The sequence below is a fragment of the Phodopus roborovskii genome, unplaced genomic scaffold (genome assembly GCF_943737965.1).
Source record: "Phodopus roborovskii unplaced genomic scaffold, PHOROB, whole genome shotgun sequence".
NCBI classification, from domain to species: domain Eukaryota; kingdom Metazoa; phylum Chordata; class Mammalia; order Rodentia; family Cricetidae; genus Phodopus; species Phodopus roborovskii.
In genome coordinates, this window is record NW_026126433.1 from 13,224,174 (window position 1) to 13,241,048 (window position 16,875).

The 16,875-nt window shown below is 35.5% G+C and overlaps 1 protein-coding gene across 1 annotated transcript in view; it reads left to right on the forward strand.

Moving 5' to 3' along the window:
* Naaladl2 (N-acetylated alpha-linked acidic dipeptidase like 2) overlaps positions 1–16,875 on the forward strand; it is a 659,654-nt gene that overhangs the window by 134,624 nt on the left and 508,155 nt on the right. Inside the window, exon 4 of the mRNA XM_051185714.1 lies at positions 5,850–5,969. Coding sequence (XP_051041671.1) covers positions 5,850–5,969 — 120 coding nt within the window. The remainder of the gene's footprint in view (positions 1–5,849; positions 5,970–16,875) is intronic.

Genomic DNA, 16,875 nt, shown 5'->3' on the forward strand with positions numbered 1-16,875 from the left:
CTCAGCTCATGCTCTTAATTCTATGGAGTTTAGGCTTCCCATCAATGGGGAATGGGCCTAGCCATATCAATTAATGTAATCAAGGTAATTCCATAATAGGCATGCCCCAAAGACCCATCTCCCTGGTCATGCTAGAATCTTCAAATTGACAGATAACAACAACCATTACTGACAGAGTGTCAAGAGACACATCTCTGACTAGGTTACTATACTTGATTGTTTTAAATGGTTTTTCAGACTTTCTGAATAGGTATGACTAAAACTTGTCAAAACCTTATGTCCCCGATTGAACCTAATTTAGGGATGTCATTAAGATATCCAATGTCACAGATGTGAAGAGACAGAGCAAAACATAAAACTCAAATATCCAACTTCTATATGAAGGTGGGGATTGTGTCTTGGTTCAGTCTCTTGCTGTCATTAATTTGATGCTTCAATTTCCTTGGATATAAAATGAAGATAAGGCAAGGAGTCTGTCTCTTTGAACTTTCACCAAGGTTTTAGAAGGTAATAATTATACAATGTTTAGGAGAGTATGACCATGTGGAATGTTTTAATAGAAATAGCTCTTATGGAAAGGGTTTTAGCAGTTGTAAATTTTTCTATAACTGAAAAAGGTCTATGTGATGTCTAATTTTTTTCCTTGCTTCGACCCATAAGGAATTTCTCACTTCATTTCTGATTACAAACACAAACATATCATTCATCTCCATATACCTGCTTCCCACTAATATGCTATTTTGTTTATACACACACACACAACACACACACACACACACACACACACACACACACACACACATGCACACACACTCCATTTTTGCATTCCCTTGTTTTGTTGTCTTCATATACTCTTTCTAAAGAGAATAGGATGACCATGGCCACTGCATGATTGATGAATTCCTGTTTATCCTCATCAGTACATGTATATATCAAAATATATGTTTCATTACAAATCCACACTATACTGTTGTATGGTTTTTACACAAACAGGAATGGAAGCACATCAGAAATTCAACTGTTTTTTTTTTTTTTCAGAAACTATATAGTTTGTCAATTTTAATGGATTGTAATATAGCCATCTGGCATAACTAAGTCTACTAAATATAATTTTAAATTTCTGTAAAAATTAACTTTGAGATAATTGATATAGACTCAATATTTATTTCTAACTACTGTAATATTGACTTACAGAGAATAAAACAGAATAGAAATTAGAAAATTAGCTATTCTTTTTGGAAATATACTTCCTTTACATTTGTTTTGTGCATATTTGAGATGTATATTTAATAAATGATATAAATAAATTTTAAATATTTTGATTAGTTTAATGTTCTTGTTTTTAATTAGTGTAATATGTACCTTGCTTCTCTCTAACATGTATTAAGTAACTAATAAGAAAAAAATTCTTCAAGTTATCTGTGTGTGTGTGTGTAGTGTGTATGTGTGTGTGTGTGTGTGTGTGTGTGTGTGTGTGTGTGTGGTGTGTGTGTGTTAGGGAAATATGTGGTGGATGTCTGTGTGGGAGGAGTACTCTTGTTCTTTGAAAACCCATGTGGAGGCCACAGGCTGATGTCAGTTATCTTCTGACATTTGCCCAATTTTTTTTTTCATGCAGTGTCCCTCATTGAACCTACAGCTCAGAAATTTATCTACCTTTAGTAACACAACACTGTAGAAATTATCGTTTGTTTTCTCAGCACTAAGGATACAGGCTGGACCTGAATTCAGTACTTCATTCATATACATCAAGCACTTTCCACTAACCCTTGGGAAAATGTAATTTTACACAGAATCTTTGTTCTGCAGACTGAAAGGTGCTGTTTAAGCAGACAGCACCATGATTTTTTTTTTCTTCACTAGTGGGATCCAGTTGTTAAACACCTATCTTGCTCTGGAGACTCTGGAGATGACTCCAGAGAGTTTGTGCCACTCCTTTCCTTCTGAATTTCACTTTATCCAGAAGAGGCAGAAAAAATGACTTGATATCTGAGATGGGCAATACATATGGTTTATGACACATAGATTTTTTCAAGTATGATTTTGGCTATTGTTGTTTTTCCCTAGCATGTCTGATTAACAACACAAAAGCTTAACATTTTAAGGAAAACTTTTCTTCACAATAAAATTGGGACACTTTTAGCAAGTCATAGATACATCATGTTGTTCCAAAATTTATTTAATTATCTTACTATTTTAGAATACTCACTACACAGGAAGACTTGCTTTCTGGCTTCTATGACTTTTTAACAACTATTTCAACTCATGGGAATCTCATTAATACTACAGAAATCTTGTGGTAGGGAGTGTGATTCCACCATGTATCAAATCCAAGCTTTGAAAATATCTCATTGCTGATTTCTTCTCAAATACTTTACCAGAAGCATTCATTTTTGTAGTGTGTCCAATTTCTTCTCAGCTATATCAATATGGACCAATATTGTTATAAACCTAGAAAATGATTTCATTTTAACATGGAATAATATATGTTGTTTCTTTTCAGTTGTTGTTTTAAGTTCTTTGTTCTTCATTCAAAAAATATATGTAAGATTTGAATTCATTTCTAGTTTAGTGCATAAAATAGAGTGTCCTTGATGGTCTAGTGAATGACCTTTTTTTCTAACATGACAGTAGAAATGCATTCAGAAGAGTATCACTGTAGCAATGAACACATGTGGAAAGAAATAGCTTGGTACTTTATCATAGCATTATATATGTGTGTCAGAATAATTCAACATATTTTGCAGCTATGATTTTCAATTTTCTTAAAGGTAAATAGGAAAGACTTTCAGAAATATTATTCTCAGAGACATCTTCAAAGACTATATGCATTTTTGTCAAACCCTCAAGTCATCAAGAACTAAAATACTGTAAATATTGTAATTATCATACTTAAGTTAAAAAAAAGATTTGAATAGTTTCGTCTGTGCTGAGGAACATTGTTGTGAAAATAAAATAAAATATCTTGCATGCCAAAATTCCCCCACTGACATGTATTTTATATGAGGTGAAGTGAGGAACTGATTGAACTTTTATTGGATTATGCAAGCTATCTATAATTTCTAATAATGTAATATTCAAGATTGATATTTTATAATTGCCATACATTTTATATAGATAATGGGTGTGTGTGTGTTTGTGTGTGTGTGTGTGTGTGTGTGTGTGTGTGTGTTTGGATGTGTATATGAACAAAATCTACCACTGTAGCTCTAATGTTTTCGCTCAACCATTTTTAAATATGACAAATATATTCATTAATATGACCAATAGAGTAATAGTCAATTTCTAGGTGCTGTCATTGAATCTCAAATAATTAGTGTATACCTTACTAAATTGAAATGAAAAATACAAATTTTCTTCTTTTTGCAGTACACTCATTAATAATATGTGATCATTTATTTAAACAGTTCCTTAAGATCATAGATCAACAACTATTTATATAGTAATAGCATCAGTAAACTCAAAAAGTTATATTAAATAGGAAGAATATTTTAGTGAAAACACATTCTAACGGAAGGGTTTAAACAATTAGGTCCTGACAAATTCACTTGAATGTGTAACTTAGCTTTTCTGATATTGCATAATTAAGTACAAATCCCAGCAGCTGACATGGCATGCTGATAAATTGGAGAAAATGATGTGCAATGTGCCCTCAACAGGAAGTTTCAGAGTAGTAGAAATTGAAACTATGCATATACACACAAACACAAATAGTCGTGCATATACATATACATACATACACACACACACATAGAGACAGCCAATGAATTATTTTAACAGAGGCAGACATAGATTATTTGGGAAAAAAATAGTTAAAGTTCACATTGTGCAACATTGAAATACATTTTATCTGATAGGTAAGGTTTGAAATGGATCTTAATGTGCTAGCCAAGTTTTGAAGATGTTGATAAATGTGATAGCTAAAAGTGATGGTTAATGTTGTCAGCTTGACTTAATCTGAATGTATCTAGTAGATAGATGATCCATTAGTCATGCCTGTGGGAAACTATATTGGATACATTAATTGCAGTAAGAGGAGTTGTCAGCTGGGAGTTACACCATTGCCTGGCTCTAATCACAGATTTTGTGGTATGAAAATGGAATCAAAGAGTGGCATGTGTCCACTGATTTCTGCCTTTTCATCATATATAGTACTTACGAGTTCTTGAAACAGAATCCTTTGCAAATCGATCATCTAGGGATGCTGGTTTTGTAATGCCAGATGAAGTACCTTAGATTTAGCTAAGAGGTCTGAATTTCCCCTCTACATTTCTCTGTTCATTGAGTCCTTTCATCATCATGTCTATGGCAAGTGTAACTTGAAGGAATAAATTTTGTATTACATAAACATTAGAACCCACAACAATAATTATTTTAATAACAAAAGTTATAGAAAGCATAACTGAGCCAGGAAGCAACCTAGATGTCCCTCAACTGAACAATGGATGAAAAAATGTGGTACATTTGCGCAATGGAGTACTACTCAGTGGAAAAACACAATGGAATCTTGAAATTTGAGGGCAAATGGATGGAACTGCAAGAAACCATCCTGAGTGAGGTAACCCAGTCACAAAAAGATGAATATGTGACCTCATCCAATAGCTGATGGAAGCAGAAGCAGATACCCACAGCTAAACACTAAGCCAAACTCCTGGAATCTAGTTACAGAGAGGGAGAAATGATGAGAAAAGGCGGCAAGAACAGGCTGGAGGACTCCACAGAAACAGCTGACCTTAACAAGGGGGAGCTCATGGACCCAAGACTGATAGCTGGGAAACCAGCAGAGTCCAACCCAGACTCCCTGAATGTGGGTGTTAGTTAGGAGGACTGGGAAGTCTATGAGATCTCTGACAATGGATCACGGATGTATCCCTAGTGAAGGAACAGACTTTGGGAGTCCATTCCCCATGAAGTGAGGGGAGACACAAAGGAGGGACTAGTCCCTACCTCAAATGACTTGAGAGACTTTGATGATCCCTCATGGAAGGCCTTAACCTCCCTTGGGAGTGGATGGGGGATGGGATAGAGGGTCAGTCTATGGGAACATGAGAGGATTGACATGTAAAATAAGAAAAATTACTAAATAAAAAAAAGAATGAAAAATAAATTTATTTTAGAGCTAAATGTAGATAGTAAAGTATAGTTATATAGGTCTTAGTCCATAAGCCAATAAAATTTATTCATGAGAAAGAAAAGAAAAGAAAAAAATCATCCTGTCTGCTTGGAATGCCTTTTGGGGGGTCTTGTAGTTCATAATTTTGCAAAAAGAAAAACAGGAACCAGGACTATTGATAGGGGTTTCACATATTCATAAATATTTTACTTGAATATAGAGGTAAGGTGTGGTTGAATTGTGGCATAAGTAGTTATTTGGTACCACATTTTCAAGACTAAAATGCCATAATTTTGGTGGGATGACATAATTAATTGTCAATAACTGCTTATATAAAGAAATTGAAAAATTTTACACAATTATTCATAGAGGACTTTGTAATTGTTAATAATAATAAATAATGACTTGTTGAATTGCAAGCCTGATTTTTGGTATGACTATTATTATGATTCTTATTGGTCTTAAAATATTAATTCTTTGATATTTTTAAAATTATTCATGAAATATGAGTCTACAAAAATTGTCTTGATGGTTTTTCAGTCTTTAGTGAACATGGAACTGAAGTGACAATTAAGCTTCATCATTGTAATAAGTGGCATCATCTCTGGTCATTTAGAGAGTTAAAGTTAGGCCGAGATTGGTAGACTTTGAAGATTTGAGTCACTACAAAAGACTGGGTAACTGATATTATTCTCACTAAAAGGTTTTACTTTTCTTTATATTTTTCCTCCTTCAGGCTGATGTTATCGATGTGAGTTATGGAACTGCAGATGATTTTAAAAGAATTACAAAATTAAAAAATACAACAAATCAAATTGCACTCCTGAAATTAGGAAAATTACCACTGCTCTATAAGGTTAGTGAAAAGGTTCTTATTTGGTGATAAATGAATTTCTTCATGCTGTTGTGGTTGGTGCTTTTGAAACTATGAAAAGAAAGAGTGCATGAATGTGAATGTGCTTGTACTCACATGTGTGTGAAACAGAGAAAGAATTATAAGAAATATAATTTCCAAAAGAGAACAAATTAAGATCTTTATGGAAAGAAATCAATGGGATTGATGAATATGTGAGCTCTAATCAAGGAACACACCCATATAAAAGTCCACATCTAAAATGTTGAGAAAGAGAACTGGAACTACCTCATCTCATAACATGCATGAATATTGCAATCTGTTGTCAAAACTGGCTAATTTTCATGTGCATCCATCCTTTTGGATTAGAACCTAACTGTCTTATACTCTTTGTGATTAATTGTGTAAACTCTGTAACTTCACAGTTATTGCCTGTCCTAAAAAATCTTATTAAAATATTTCTAAGGAAATGTAGAATTATATTTATTTTTATTTAAATTGAAGTTTATTAACAATTATCAACAAGATGCATTTATATAATTAAAGCAGTTTAAACTAAATAGTGGATAAATATTTAGCACAAAATGTAGCCAGGGCTGCTTGTTACTACTTCATTTTCTATTTCTGTTTAGAAAGAATGGTTATGTCACAGGAAGCCCTTGTTCTTAAGATATATTAGACTTTTTCTCATCTGATTTTAACGCTTTTGCTAATCCTCACCTCCCCCCAAATTTCCATGAAAATGTTAGATGGTCTAATAAGAAAGTATAGTAACACATTCCTTTAGTCTCAGCATTCAGGAGGCAGAGATATGTTGATCTCTCTGAGTTTTAAGCTAGACTGGTCTACTTGGCCCAGGCCAGCCAAGGCTTCAGAGTAAGACCTTACTTCAGAAAGAAAGGAAGGAAGGAAGGAAGGAAGGAGGAGAATCTCTGTTCTTATTTTTCATTATCTTTTAAGGGTGTGCTCATAGTTAAAACAGAGTTAGATCATGCATAGCTGTGCTCAATCAATGTACTCTAAAGGAAAAAAGATGATAAATACAACCATACTTAATAAAATAACAAAATATCAACAGTGGTACACTCACACAATCAAATACTAAAAATTATTCCACATTCATATAGATGGTCTGAATGTATAATTTTAAATGGAAGTGGGAAGAAAGTAACACAGTTGATATATATGAGACTGATAGGTTAATTGTACCAACTACAAAATGTGACTTAGGCTAGTTTTTGTAACTTTATGCTTGCCTGAATCTATGCAATTGTGTATTTTATAAGAGAAAATATCATTAAAATTTCAAATTGAGTCTGGAGTGAGGGCTCAGCTGTGGACAGAAGTTGCTGTTCATATAGAGGATCAGAAATACACTTTCTTGTTTGATGTGTGTTATAGTTTGTATGGTTAATGGGTGGGTAATTCCTTTTTATGCTCTGAGTCAACCAATTCTATAAAGCATATATGTGCCCACTTTTATCTTTTATTCTGAAACTTAAAATATGAACTAACACATCTATCTGGGATGAGGTATCTTTGATACCATCAGCTTTGCCTAAGGTTTGCTTTGATGAATCGTGAAGGAGACAGAGTGCTGTCAGTGGCAGTATGTGACCTGAGACCTTCATAAATTCTCAGCTTACTAAAATGCATTTTAATGTGGAACTTTTTAAATAAAATACTATAAAGCATTTTACTTGTTCGTATGGCCATTTCATTAAATTTAATAATAAAGAATGTGTACTCTATAAATTATAAAATTAAACAAGTTATAATGAATAGAATTAACACTAGAGTCTAAGTCCTTACACAATAACCCTCACATGAAGGATAAAATCCTATATGGAGCAAATTATAAGTGAACATGTCACTTAATTAGCTATGTCATTTTAGCATTGTAAAACTACACTTAATATTTACAAATCCTATTGCTATTCTTATAAATGGAATAGTGGATATCTGTAAGGAGTAAGGTTTTTCCTCCCACCACTGGTCTTATCCTGCCACCGCGCCAGGCCTATTAACACACAGAGACTCTGTATTTTATATGATGCTGTTGGTCAGGTACTAGTTTCTTATCAGCTAGCTCTGCCTTAATTATTAACCCATTTCTGCTGATCTATGTATTTCTCTTACCGGGGAGCCAGCCGGCATTCTGCTTTCTCCAGACTCTCCATCTTGACTCCTCCTTACTACTTCCTCTTTCCTCCTTGTCTCCTAGTCCCTCTTATCATTCTTTCCTATCGGCCAACCGTGCTTTATTTATTAACCAGTATGAGAAACATATACAGAATGCCATCTCCCATCAGATATCACGTTTCTATCACTGTCATCAAGTGAGTTACTAATGTTTTCTCATATGCATTTTATATTTAAAATGACAATTTTAAAGATTTAAGTATCTTAATGATTCTTTATATTGTTAATAATGAACTATTCTTATCTATCTGATAAAACATGTTATATAATAGGAAAAATGAAAAGCACATGATTAATACGTTTACCCTTGGATGGCAATATATTTCTGCATGATATTTGATCAGTGTATGTTGCATGAAAGACTTTCCTTGGGAGATACAACTCATATCTCAACTCATGGCAAAAAGGAAACCTACAACAGGTCGAAGTTACAAATATACCTAAGTCTAACTTAGCAAATAAATGAGTTGTGGATAACACAGCTAACACATAGGCAACTTGACATATCAGTGATCTTCTCACTCAGCAGTTGGAAACTGCTTCCTACCCTTTTGGGGAGGTGTGATGAATTCTGCAAGGTTCAGCATTCCTAGAATTACAAAAAGTTTTGTCTGGCCTGAGTCCCATGAGTCTCCAATCTCCCTCCTGAAAGGAATGTTCTACTCACATGAAACTGAACACTTTGTAGTTCACTGCCACTTAGGCCTAGAGATAGTGGTTAAATGGATAAACATCTGGTGAGACTGTGTCTGAAATTAGAGGGAAAAACAATTTTTCTATGTTTATATTTGTGGAATATATTCTGTACTTTAAGGAGGAATTTTTAAACAGAACTTTATGTTATTTGAATTTTAAACTGCTTCAAATTCAAAATAATTAGATTCAAAAAATTAACTAAGGTTCTATTAAAAAAAATGAAGATAGAAAATAAATGCTTACAAATCACCAGCAGTATATATCTCTAATAGGTAATGAAGTCTGAGGTTTTCAAATCTTCTAGACAAATGGAAGAGCATTAAGAAATTCTCTAGTCAGGCATCTAAAAGTCCTGACAAACACTACATATTGAAAATGAATTTCCATGAAGTATATGGACATGATTTGCTATTTTTCATATATTTGTGAGGTCTATATTGTTTCATTTCTCCTAGATATCATTTTCCTCAAATATCTTTGCTTATGCCACATGGAAACTTCCCTCAAAATTAAAGGAAATATTAACCTTCACTAGCCCCAATGATCAGGGAACGAGCAGAAGGGTGTAAGAGGCAAGGTTGAGGAGGGAAGTTGTGAAATGCTACCATCTACCAGGTGGCCATTGCACTCATGCACTCATAACAGTCCGAGGCCCAAAGAGGCCACTTCATGTGCAGGAAGATCATCAGAAATGGTATAATTTTTATTTTTGTTTTCATTGTTATTCCCCCCCCCAAAAAAATGTGGATGTGTTTACTATGTAATAGCAAAAAATAGATTGTACATTGGACAAAGACTAAAAAGTAAATCTTATTTCCTTTTCTATACTTTTTAAAAGATTAAGTTAATTTAGAAAGAGTGTAAGACCCAGAGGGGTTTGAGGACACCTAGAAAACCAGGCCCTCTGAATCAGTATGAATAAAGCTCCTATGAACCCATTGAGACTGAAGCAGCAAGCACAACGCCTGCATGGACCTGTACCAGGTTCTCTATGCATATAATATAATATAATATAATATAATATAATATAATATAATATAATATAATATGACTTTCAGTATAGTATTTTATTGAATTCCCACATGTGCTTTTTTGTGGGGGGTTTCTTTTCTGTCAGTTGATTTGTATTTTCCTAACTTGATGTGATGGGATTTTCATTAAGTTTTGTTAAACTTAAAAACATTATTAAATGAATGAATGAAATCCCTGCATCTAGGGTAAAGGTTAACAACTGAACTGCCACTTACAGTTACTGGGAGAGGAAAATCAGTTTTGTTTTTTATTTTCCAGTAAAGTAACACTGGATATTATCAACTACTCCGGAACAGGCCTTATGTTAAGGTGTGGTAATTGACCAATATACAATGGACTCCACAGTTTTTCTTTGTCCCTTTATTTGGTTACAGTATGCAGGTTTTTTGGGGGTGGTATATTTTGTTGTTTTAGTATGTTTTACTTGCTTTCTGAGAAAGAACTTAATGGTGGGTTGGTATGGAGGGAGAACAGACCTGGAAGGGTTTGAGAGAGTGGAAAAAAATGATAAAAATATGTTTAAATCTTAAAATAGTAAAATATATAATAATAATAAATTATGTATATATAATACATTCTAGACAATTGATCTACAGCTCTCTTTTCTCTCCCTTCATCAACTTATTTTCACCTCCTATACTTTTCCTAGATTCATGATGCTTGGTTTTGTTTTCTTACCAATTTAGTTTAGTTTATCCAGGCCATCTATATGACCACTTTATTTGGAATATCCACTGGAGCCTAGTAAGGGCACCAATGGGCACACCATTGAATTCAATGGCCCCTTTCTCCAAATTCAGCCATCAAATATATTGCAGTAGTGATGAGTTTGGCTCTCTGGACCTTTCCTCCACCCATCCCTGCCTGTTTGTAGAACCATTTCTGTACAGACCAAGTGTAGTCATCTTTAGTTGTTGAGGATTTGTGTTTCCCATGACTGTATTTCTCAGAACATGCATTTCACAGTCTTTTTCATGTTTTCCTAGCTCTCTCCTTCCTTTCCACCTCCTCTGCTACAATAGTCCCTTAGTTTTGAAGGAGAAGGTCTTGTCAAGTACTCTCTAGGCATAACAGCATATTTACCAGGTGATTTGATGCAAGTCAGTATAACTATATAACAGAATTGAGTGCCCTATTACCTTCCTTCCAATGAGCTTTTGACTATACAGTTCTGGACATGGTGTCCCTCTTATGAATTGAGACTAAAATCAATTGATTCTTACCACTAATATATAAGTGTCTATACCTTGCCTGACAAATTAGTATTGTTTGTGGAAATCACAGCTGATTAAATCTTTTGCTGACATTCTCTCCCATCAACCTTCTTAACATCTTCCCTCATTACAAAAGTCAGAGTGCAGACAGGAAGCTCCTAGAGAAGTCCCAGCTTGATTTTCCTATGACATGAAACAAGGTGTACAGTACCTTCAGCAATAAGGGTCTTATTTAGTTCTGGAGAATAACCAAGAACAATGGCAAGAACCCCCATTGTTTTGGGGTCTAATGCCCCTCTAATCAATGAAATAGTTTAGTTCTAAAATATGTCTGATGGGTGTAGAGTATGCAGCAATGAGTCCCACTAAAATTTAAGTGCTTTTGGGCAAATAGAGCTGACAAGGTAAGAAAGTGAATAAACCCATTTTCCTATTGAAACTTTCAAAATATTGTCTCTTCCCCATTACATCAAGCTAGACTGTTTGGTTGGTAATTTTAGAACAATTTTGGACAATTGTATTTAAATGATATCATTGGTGAGTTTATAGTGATTCTGCATTTAAAGACAAACTTGCTTCTCTTTTACCTCAAAGCAATCTTTGCTTTATTTAGTGAAGAAAAATAAAAGACAAACATTATCTTACTCCTTGGAAAAGATGTACTTTGTTCACTGAATAATATAATGGGGCACTTCACACTCAATCCTCAGAAGTAATTATAAGAGAACAGTGCCTCCATAATTTGTAATTATAAGATTCCAGAATGCTTTCATTTCTCATAGAAAACATGGTCAGCAGTAAATACAAAATAAGAAAATGAGAGTCTAACTCATTTGAAAGATAAGTAATCTGCATTGATCTAAAATTTCCCTCTTACATTAGCTTTAGCTACATTTCTAAATTATTCAGACAAATATATCTACAAACTGTATTTTGACTTATAAAAATATGTTGAACTGTGTGTTCAGTCTCTAAGAAAGTTACTTTAGAGGGGCAACAAGATGGTCCTGTGGATAAAGGAACTGGTGGCCAAGAATAATCACATCACCTGAGTTTGATTCCTAGAACTTGCATACTAGGAGATGAAAACCAACTTCCACTTGTCCTCTGACCTTGGCATGTACACCATTCCATACAATGTGCCACAGAAACACATACAAGAACACATGCACATTAAATAAATGTAATTTAAAAGTAATGATGGTCCGGGGCTCTCTGCCCTGGGCCTGGAAGAGGAATTGGGAACCTGCCTGGTACCTACAAGACTGAGTGGGAGACAAAGGTTCACATGCTGATCTGGGGGGTCTCAGTTCCAGGCCTGGAAGAGAAAACTGAGGCCTGTCTGGTGCCACAAGACTCAAAGTATACAAACTCTATTAGCTTGAGCACATATATGGCATATATAGTGTAAAAGATAGAAAGACCCAGAATAGTTCATATCTTGTGGAGAGAGGCAGATCCCAAGGCAGTGAGAAGTGGGCTTAATTAAATGGCCTGCTTGCCACATGAGACCATGGTGATATCTGGACTTGAGTTACTGCCAAAGGCCATGTCTGAGCCCATGGCCCTGCTGCATTCATGATCTATCTGTGTTGATGTCTGGTACTCCTGTTTTTATCAGAGGCGTGCTCAGCGTTGGGCCAACCCTTTACTTGCTACAACACAAAGGAGAAAGTACACCAGTTCCAGCACTGAAGTCAGCAGCCCCTGCATTTCACAAGGACAGAATAGTGGTACTGACTAGCAGGGGCATTTGTGTTCATGAGAGAGCTAGTCACACTACTTGTCTCTCACGCCATGTAGCAGCATGGGCAGAGAAGAGATACCTCCCCTGACCTTTTGCCCCCTCACTGCCTGTGGTAGGCCAGAGAGCTGGCTCCTAGATTATGAGAATTGAAGAGCTGAACCTGCCCCTCACCTGCTGCAACACTCAAGAGAACAGCCCCTGTACCTCACCTGGGCAGGACAGCAGTGCTTAGCCTCCTGGAAAGTATGAAGATGAATCTGCTTTGACATCCTGAGAGTGGGAGATCTGACTATGCACTCCTCATCTGTCAAGAACTGGTGATAGTGAGGGAAATATGTCCTCCCCTTTACTACTTGTCATGCACAGTAGGTGAGAGCTGACCCTGTCCTTCACCAGCTGCAATATTTGGGAGAGTGGGTCCTACATCTTGTCTTGGCAACACAGTAGAGCTGAACCAGTTGACAAGAGTGCAGGTGACCTGCTCCAGAAAATATAGGCATGAGAGATCTGGCCCTGCTCTTTATTTGCCCTATGGTGGCACGGGCAAGGGAGAGAATCTCCCCCAGCCCTCTGTATCCTATGGCAGGTGAGACACCTGGCCCTGAGGTCATGAGAACAGGACAACTGGCTCTGCCTCTCACCAGTTGCAGGTCTCTGCAGAGTGGTCCCTACATCTCACCTGCACAACAGAGCTGGCCGTGGTGGTGTGGGCAAGCCGGTCCAAGGACCTGAGAGGGAGAGAACTGATCCACCCCTGCTGCTTACTGCATTGTGTAAGCTAGCCAGACAGTGCTGTAGAGCTCACCCTGGTGGTGAGGACAGGGGAGAGCTGTCAGGGTGACCAATCCAGCAACCATCTAGACCAAGATCCAGAGCCATGAGTTGGCCCATCCCAACATCCATCCCATCTGTGATCAGCTGGAGCAGATGAAGGGGCCAGTACTACTGGTGCAAGGTTTCAGGATCTCCATGATACAGAAAAATAAGAGCACAGTATTCAAGAAGAGTGCTGGTGAGGGCCCAGTATAGATAGTATAGCAGAAACCAGAGTTCTTAACCCTGACAAATTGTAATGAACACTTGCGAGTAGTTACATATGGAATAAAGGGTATACAGTATGACTGGCTGTGTCACACAATAGCTTGCATGATGAGATTTTTCTTTTCCTTTTTCTTTTTCCCTTTTCTACATTTTAAAATTTTATTTTGCTTATTTTCCCGAGGATAGATTGCAATGATAGAGGGTGGATAGTAAGGGGTGAGGAGATGCATCAGATGAAGATGCATGATGTGAAATTCATATATAATCAATAAAAATGTTCAATTGAAAAAACATTAAAGTAAGTGAATGTATATGTCTTTCCAAATATGTAAATTTTTTTGTATTGGAACTAAATGCAAGTACGTCTACAAAGCCTCATAATTTGCCTAGAATTAACTGCATAATTTAGAAGTCTTATCTATGTTTATGTTTAGATAACCATGTAGGTATAAGATTACTCATATCTTTATTTTATTTTCATTAGTTATTGAATCATCACAAAACTATAAAATCATAACAAGTAGCATCACAAGTTAGGGTTGATTTTGTTTTGATACCTCTTATGTTAGATACTAAGCACAATTATTTACATGTATTCATACTCACTTTGTAACATGTAGGGACTGAAAATTTTATTTTTCACTATAAAATGTTAAGCATGCCTGTTTTTAACACTATGAACAAAAAAGAAAGAAAGTGGACAGAGAAGCAGGAGGAAATGGAAAGAGGGATAGAGAAGAAAGGGAGGGAGAATAGAAGGGACAGGGAAGGAAAGGGGGAGAGAGTAAGTGAACTGGTGAGGGAAGAGGGAAAGTAAAGAGAAAGGAGAGTAAACTTGTCCTTCAGTGGAAGAAGAGATAAGGAAAATGTGGGATATTTATGCAATGGAGTATTATATATCCAGCCATTAAACAAAAGGACATCATGAATTTTACAGGAAAATGCATGTAAAATGCATGAAAGACTAACATGGTATATATTCACTTATATATGGATATTAAGTGTTAAGCCAATGATAACCAAGATATAATCTATAGAACCACAGAGCATAGGTATATAGTAAGTGACTAGAAAAAACCAGATAGATCTTATTAGGAAAGGGAAATAAAATAGGTTGTGGATGATTGGGGACTGAAATGGGAGGATCAAGGGGGTTGTGGGATGGAATGTGAGGAGATGCATCTAAAAATAAGGAGTATTTGAGAAATAATATGGAAATATGATATAGTAGAAACATGTTAAAATATTTGGTAAATTAAATTTCCAAATAATGGGAGAGACAGTCTAAACTGGCCATCTCTTGCCCACAAAAGAAAATTCCAATAAAGAATTGGGTTACATCAATTGAGTTCTTTCCCCAAAAGGCCCCACATCAATCACCCTACAACTCAGGTTGTTGACAAGAATATAGGTTGCTCTATAGCAAAGGCCCATTTTTGAAGACAACACCTTTATAACCCATTGATCATGGTGATGTTCAGCTGGCGCCTACATGGAGCTTTCACCCCTATGTTCCAGCATCATTTGTACAGGAAGATAATCTGCAAGCTGTCAGAAGTGAAACATAAACTCCAAGCCATCTGCAATGGTGTACTATCTGCAAGATATGCTAAGGCAGTTGTGGCAAAAAGCTTATGGAAGTAACCAACCAATAACTGATTGACTTAAAGCCCACTCCACAAATAGGACCTATACCAACAACAACTTTAGTGACCAAAAACGGGAGACTAGCTAGTCTAGCATTCTAGGGCAAAACTGAATAGTGCTGATCAAACAATATATAAATAAATAAATGGAGAGAAAAAACTGTAGTGATAAAGTGACTCGTAATGATATTCTGCTCTACTCACAGATCTATGTTTTGTTCAACTGTTGTCAAAGAAGCTGCCTCCTGCAACAGACAGGAAAAAGTACGGCGATCTACAGCCAGACATTACACATAGAGTGAGGAACCTTAGAACACTTATCTCTCAATAATAATATCTACATCAAGTCTCTCCCTCAGAGATGAGGGCATCCTGAAAAAGAGGAGACATAGAGAATTTAATAGTCAGATGGGGTGGAGGATAAGAAACAAAGGCCCTCTATACCAACATGAGCAAATTTCATATGAACTCACAGCGAATGAGGTAGCATATACACAGGGTCTGTCCTAGTTTGCAACAGGCCTCTGCATACATATTATGGTTTCCAGTTTAGTGTGTTTATGGGATACCTGAATGAGCAAATGAGTGGGCCTCCGATTCTGGTGCCTTATCTTGGGTTATTTTCTTTCTGTGAGTATATTCTGCACAACCTCAATGTATAGTTTTTGCTTTATTTTATATTTCATCATGTTATATATTTTTAAATGAATGAATGAATGAATGAATGAATGAATGAATGGCTAGCAACTGAATTGTCACTTACAACTTCTGGGAGGGAAAAACAGGTTTTCCAGTGGAGTAACACTGTGTTATATCACCCAAAGCAGGGAACGTCTCATGTTTAGAAGTCAATGACCAACAAATAAAAATGATATTTCAATTCAATAATTGTTTTAAATGATAAAAATGTAATAAAAATAAAAGCTACCTGGTGTACTGTACCTAAACTTTACTGGAATTCAAATTTTACAACAAATTACCATTTAATAAGTAATATAAACTACTAACACACCACAAAATAGTCTACTTAAACTTTGAAATGATCTCTAATATTTTAATTAGTAATTGTTAACATACAAATGAATTTATCAAATTCATATGTTTTCAATAACTATTCTTTAACTAAAAATACACATACACTCTGTTTATACAAAAACTATCCAGAAAGTTTTATGGCCTGTGTATGTTATATTTAAGAATGCAACCATCTTTTTTGTTTGAATAATGAATATTTTAAAAGTTTTTAATAGAGACAAAATAACTTCATTTGCTACATTTACATTTTTATTGTTTACACATAAATATTATTTTGTATTTTTTCTCATATTGCA